We start from the raw sequence: 6,706 nt of genomic DNA on the forward strand, positions 1-6,706 counted from the left end.
AACTGTCTATTCCTGGTGCCTGGGGCTGTGGTATGTGCCAGGCCATTTTCTGCTATATGTGAAGCACTGCCTACATGCCAGGTGTGCTGAGATGAGTCTGATGAGGCACCTGTCCCCAGGAAGCTAGCACTATCCTTCTGCCACCTGATCCACTAAGGTGGCATAGACCACCTTGACCAGGCAATTCCATCGACCCTGCTTACACCATATCAAAGAAGCTTTAGTAAAAGCTCGTTTATCTGTGGCCATTCCAAAGACATTGGAACTGTTTTCTGTGATGACAAGTGAGTGATTATGTGCAAAGACTGCATGACTTTTTAGAATTATTATTGTTGGGATGCCCGTTCTGTGTTTTAGCACTGCACCAAATGCAGTGTAGACATAACTTCTCATATCTGGGAAGCCTGCTTTGATGGAAATCTGGGTCTGGGGGTACGTGTGGAGCAGATATTGAATGAATCATGTTCAGTGCCGTCCGAGGAATGTGGAGCTGGTCCTTGGCCAAGGTCCTTTATACAGCTCCCAGAGTTACATTTTCAACTATCCCAGGGCCTCTCCCTCCCTAAGAAATATGCTCAAATTTTTTGCCATCCAACAAATCGAACCTGAGATTCTTAGTTTAGTGTTTGGTGTCCTTCCCATCCCCATCTGCTCCTCCTTTTGGCCTTCCTTTCTCTTTGAAGTCCTCTGCCTCCGTGAGACCTTCACATGGCTCTCCCTTTGCATCTTCCCGGTTGCAGATCTTCATATGCCTTTGCTCTTTTTTTTTTTTCAATTTTTAAACCATTTATTTTTTTTTTGTGAGGTGGTACTAACAAGTCTTAAGATTCTAACTGAAGTTGTCATTTGAAAGCCTTTGAGGCTCAGTTGTATGTCATGTAGCGAGGAGTAGCACTGAATTTGGCATAAGACTTAATGACCTTATTTACAGCTTCCAAGAAATCCTTCTCAGTAGCAATTTTTCGCCGTGCTCGGATTGCAAACATACCAGCTTCTGTGCAGACACTTCTAATCTTGGCACCAGTGCTATTTGGACATAGTCGTGCTAACAATTCAAATCTGATATCTCTTTCAACACTCATTGAACGAGCATGAATCTTAAAGATGTGAGTCCGACCCTCTAAATCAGGTAAGCTAAATTCAATCTTTCTATCCAATCTCCCTGGCTTCATCAGTGCTGGGTCCAGAGTATCAGGTCTATTGGTGGCCATCAGCACTTTAATGTTGCCTCGAGGATCAAAACCATCCAGCTGATTAATCAGTTCTAACATTGTTCTCTGTACTTCATTGTCACCTCCAGCACCATCATCAAACCGAGCCCCTCCAATGGCATCGATTTCATCAAAGAAGATAAGGCAGGCTTTTTTTGTTCTGGCCATTTCAAAAAGTTCACGAACCATTCTTTGCTCTTGACTTAAAATTTCTGGCGCGAATCCCAAACTCTCTACCAGATCAAGGAAACGATACAAAACAAAACATTTGTTTCAGGAACCAGAGGTCATTGTGGTCTTGTTCTAGATTCACAGCAATTTTCTAACTTCTCCTTTTATGCGAATTATCTTTGCTAGTGTGTTACTCCATGTGCAATTGTGTGTGTGTGTGTGTGTGTGTGTGAGAGAGAGAGAGAGAGAGAGAGAGAGCGCATGCACGCAAACTGGTGTTTCTAGATAAAATAAATAATAGCAATGTAATCAGTTTTCTTTTTCCTTTCTTTCCTTCTTTTTTCTTTTCGTTTTTTGGTACTGGAGACCACACCCAGGGCCTCATGCATACTAGACAAGGGTTCTACCACTGAGCACCAGCCCTAGTCCCAGCAATACAACTTGTTAATTGCACACAAAATATCATTTAAAAGCCCTACCCGTCTCCTCATTCAATGAACAAAGGATAGGAGTAGAAAAACATAAAACTGTTCACCCTCAGCAGTTCTCCCACTCATTGTCCTGTGTGGGCAAAATTGGTAGGAATAAAGATTACCCCATGAGCAAGAAGAGTCCCTGAGCTTACTTGCTTTAAAGAGACAATTTTGAAAATGAAGGGGATCTCCACATTCTATCATTTAACAACAGGAAGCACAAGCTTCTCTCAAATTTCCCATCAAAACAAGTTTTCGTAGCAACAGTCACCGAAAGGTAAGACTTCTGTGATTTCGATTTTACTGTCTGTTATGCATTCTTTGTGACTCAACCTAAATGGGTAAGAAATGTCAAACTTGAGATTAATATTTTTTATGATGAGTGGAAAACAAAGATGAAATGTATCTTCCAGTAACAAAAGAACAACCAGTTTATTAAAAGAATTTGTGAAAGTATGATTGCTGACTCTACATAAAGTTTCTCTCTTATTTATCCTTTAATTGTCTGATCAAAATCTTTGAAAATTCAACTGCTAAGAAAAATTAAGCTGAAGTTTCACAGTGAAGTTATAATTGACAAGCAATTTTAGGCTCAAAATAACTATTTTTAACCCCCTCCCGCACACACACAATCTGACTACCCACAGCTGACTCAATTTTTTCAGCTTTAGTTGGTAGGAATTATCACTGATGCCTCGTTTAAGAGTTCCCCTAAGCCTTGTGAGGTGGGACATGCCTGTAATCCCAGCAGCACAGGAGGCTGAGGCAGGAGGATCACAAGTTCCCAGGCAGCCCCAGCAACTTAGCAAGGCCCTGAGCAACTTACCAAGACAAAAAAAAAAAAAAAAGTTCACCTAGCTGTAGTTTAGCATGTGTGAGGCCCTGGATTCAGTTCCCAGGGAAAAAAAGAATTCACCTAAAATCACAGGAAATGTGGTCACTTTACCCTAGATATTGGCAGGATTACCACAGATCCCTGGATCTCATCAAGGATACTTGATAAACACTATGATTAAACTCATTTTCTCATGAATGTAACCGTTTCCATGCAAATATCTTGTTAAAACCAACTTCTCATAATTTGCAATTAAGCATAGCTTTTCCTTGAAATGCTAGATTCAGAAATCTTTATTGTTTTGATTTTTCCCCCACTGAATGTATTAATTTTTATTTATTTATTTGTGTGTATGTGTGTGTGTGTGTGTGTGTGTGTGTGTGTGTGTGGTGCTGGGGATTGAACTCAGGGCCTTATACATGTGAGTCAAGCACTCCACCAACTGAGCTACACCCCCAGTCCAACTTGAACGTATTAATTTTGAGTTTCTTGTCAGAACAATATTTCTTCTCACTGCTTCCATCACATACAACCAACATTTCTCTCTTGCTCATTTATCCTTTCAGACCACATTCTAGAATCTTCTAAATGGAGGATGTTTTTATTTCTACATTCAGGATTTCTTATCTAGTTAAGGTTTTTTTTTTCTATTGATGGCCAGAAATTATGTACACTAAGTGGAGAGACATCTGCTCTGGGCAGTACAGTGCACTGAATCTTCTGAACCGTAACCACCACTCCCCCATACAATACCCTCATGCCAAGTATAATACAGCTAGCACGCTTTCAAATGCATTAATGAGATTGCAAGTCACGGACATATCTTGCAAACCAAAAAATACAAAATAGTAAACAAACTATGAGCCAGGGTGGCCCTGTGTGTAGAGCTGGGGCCTCAGGTCACCTTGGTGAGGGCCAGTGATAAAAGTGAAGTGTTGGACCTGAAGGAGTTGGGAAGGTAAATCTAAGATTTCATATAAAGCAAAGGGACTTGAAGGGCTCACCATCAGAGAAAGACTAGGCTAGGAAAAAAACATTTGTAGGAGTTGTCCCCAGCTCTGCAGTGATGGGGGTATAGATGGGAACCTTAATAACAGACCTTTTTTTTTCTGATATTTTGCCAACTCTCAGCTGAGGAACCCAGACCCCTCTGGCCTTCTGTTTCTGTGTGCTTTGGCGATGCTGGGGGTGGGCCAGGATGTTTGACAGGTGCACAACGTGGCCAAGACTACGATCCATGACCCCTGGTCTCCAACATGCGCAGGCACTGGCTTTCACTCCAGAAGGGCTGATGGCATGAGGATCAGGCCTAGGTTGCCCAGCATATCCCCCACTCACGATCTGGAGCTTTAGGTGTGTATATTCAGGGCCTCCTGGCACGTTCAAGCCCCCAGAGCATTCCTGTCTGAACTCTGTGCCCTTCCCTGACCCCCATGCGTTAGGGCACCACCCCTGGGTGGACAGTGCCAGTTCTGAACCCCAAGGTAGTGTTCCTGAAGGTTTTCCATCAGTTGACCTTCCTTGCCGAGTTCCTCGGGCCTCTCTTGGACCCTGAAGACAAGTGTGGCAGTGATCCCTTCTGCTTCTTCCTGGGGGCACCCTATCACCCCTGAACAGCCCACCTGGCAGCAGGGTTTCCACCACCTTCCCACAGGGCCTCTGGTCTCTCTGAGCTGTGCCAGTTGCCCTCCCAAATGTGTCTGGTGATTTGGGCTCACCTCTTGGCCAGTGTCTGGGACTTAGAATGGTTCCTCCACCTGGAACACACTCCACCCCCTGCCTTCCTCAGAGCCACCAACATGGCTGTCTTCCTGGAACTTGGAGGGGAGCACAGGCTGGCAAGTTGACCCCCTGGTTGCACTCTGGAATTTTGTGTCTGTCTTTTTGATATCCTAGTTGCTGCTGCTTTGTGTCTTAGTGACTGTAGTGCTCCTCTTGTCATTCATGGCAGACTAAAGGCTCCCAGGAGAGATGTGAGGCCCCAGAGTCATGGCTAGTGGGGGTGTCATGACCCACCAGGCACAGAACAGGCCCGAGGGGCTGTCCCTGGCCTAGATTCATCTTGGTGTCAGTGGGGCTTTGCGCAGGTGTCTTGCTCAGAAAAGGCATGTGTTATTATGTATTTCACTGGATTTAGGATACATAGGTATATTTAGATCATAAACTGGAAGGGAAAGAGAAAAGTGGCCCCACCCCCACTCAGTGGAGACCTCATGAACATACATAATGAACCCTAACTGAGAGCAGTTGGCGAGAGGCTGCAGCTCAAAATTCCATGGGGGCATGCGTGAATGTCGTCTGCCTAAAGAGGATATTGATGGACGCTAAGAGCTAACGGCCCCTGCTCAATACGAAGTCACAAATCATGAGCGGCCCTTCTGGACCCTGGCCCTACTCCCAGCTTGGTGAGATTAGTTTTCTTGAGACTTGAATGATGCCAGCGGCCACCTCTCTGGTTGGCTTTCTTAGCCTCTTTCACAGCAAGGATTTGTTTTTTGTTTTTGTTTTAAATACAACTCTGTTTTTGAACTCATGTGCACTTTCCCTGATGTGAAATCAGATGTATTCAGGTTTCCTAAACGACTCATTTTAGACCATCTTGCAAACAGAGGAATTGGCTCATTGTTCCTGGGGACAGTGTGTTTTCTGCTTTGGCTCTATTCCGAAAGAAGGCTTTGGATTTGAATCCTCTAAGGATAAGGAAGTTTGTAGAGTTTGTTTTCTGAAAAGAATGGTGAGGGATGGGGAGGTGGAGGGAGCACCGAGAAGATTCAAAATACAAGTGTGTTCTGCAGCTGAAAACATACTCTTTTCTTTCCTTCCTCCCTACCAAGCCCTCAAAATGAACTCAGCTAATGTTCAGTAATAGGAATAAATAACACTTCATGAGCATTGTCTCTAGGTGGAGCCATACCTCATCTGCCAATCAAACCTACCACTTCAAAAGAGTGATTATTTCTGTATTCCTTCAGCTCGAGAGATAGTCAACAGCTGGCCTCAGACAACATAGCTTCCCAACAAGAGCTGGGATGTCACATAAGAAAAGCTTTGCAAGGCAGAATGGCCAGTGATGCTTGTTGAAAACACAGATTCTTGCCACCACCCCCCCACACACACCCCATCATGCTTGATTCTGTTGTTTCCTGATGGGGCTCAGGAATTTGTATTTTTAAAATTTTCCTGCCTCATTTTAATGGGCAGCCTGAACATACAGCCTCTCAAGGAAATAGAACTTCTGCAGGCAGGCCAGTGTCCAGGCGAGGGTCCACTTCATAAGAATCAGCTGATGGATGTGAGGAAGTTCTGCTAAGAAAAATAAAGAAGGAGGTGGTTTCGCATGGCTCACCCAGTGCTGAGTGAGACACCGATGGGTGCCTGACGTTTTCCAAAGAAACCAGAAAGTGGCTTTGGGTTGGCAGCGGAGTTAAGGACCTGAGGACTGCTGGTGTTAGGGGGAGAAGGGCTGTTCCTGGAGAAGGGGGGCCCAGTTACCAATGAGTGAGTTGAAACCCAGATATGTAAAAAGCATCTGGACCAATGTAGTGGTGTTGTAGGGACAAATGAGGCAAGGCACCGAAGATAGCAGGAAACAGTTTTATTTGGCTGCAGCCAGGTCCAGAGGGTACAGCCTTTGCTGTAATCAATCAATCCCCTGAACCCTGAGTTCAGGGAGTTTCAGAGTTTTATACCCAGCATGTAAGGGGAGGGGCTCAGAAGTTCACAGTCTGCAGAAGTTCACATCAAAGCAGCCTTTTCTTTCCCTTTTTGGGCAAGTTAACTCTTCAAGGACAACCCTGAGAAGGGGAGAGCTTCTTCTCCCCTTTCTTTCCTCCCCCTGCCAGCTGTTACCATGGAGCCCAATTGTAACTTATCTTAAAAATGTAGACATCTCTGTGAAGCCCAGCTCAAGGCCAGAGGCCTTGTTTGCACATTTCTTCAAAGTACTATACTGGATACGTTTGTGAAAACTAGTAAGGGGGTGTCCAGCACCTGGAGTGCTGGTGTCTTCTTGGCCA

The 6,706-nt window shown here is 44.6% G+C and overlaps 1 protein-coding gene across 1 annotated transcript in view; it reads right to left on the reverse strand.

Moving 5' to 3' along the window:
• Positions 1–801: 801 nt before the first annotated feature.
• LOC107152391 (26S proteasome regulatory subunit 7-like) overlaps positions 802–6,706 on the reverse strand; it is a 6,447-nt gene continuing 542 nt past the window's right edge. The window contains exons 2-3 of the mRNA XM_048800543.1: positions 6,056–6,159; positions 802–1,444 (exon numbers count right to left, since the gene is read on the reverse strand). Of these exons, the coding sequence (XP_048656500.1) occupies positions 864–1,444; positions 6,056–6,159 (685 nt within the window). The 3' untranslated portion in view covers positions 802–863. The remainder of the gene's footprint in view (positions 1,445–6,055; positions 6,160–6,706) is intronic.

The sequence above is a fragment of the Marmota marmota genome, unplaced genomic scaffold (genome assembly GCF_001458135.2).
Source record: "Marmota marmota marmota unplaced genomic scaffold, marMar, whole genome shotgun sequence".
NCBI classification, from domain to species: domain Eukaryota; kingdom Metazoa; phylum Chordata; class Mammalia; order Rodentia; family Sciuridae; genus Marmota; species Marmota marmota.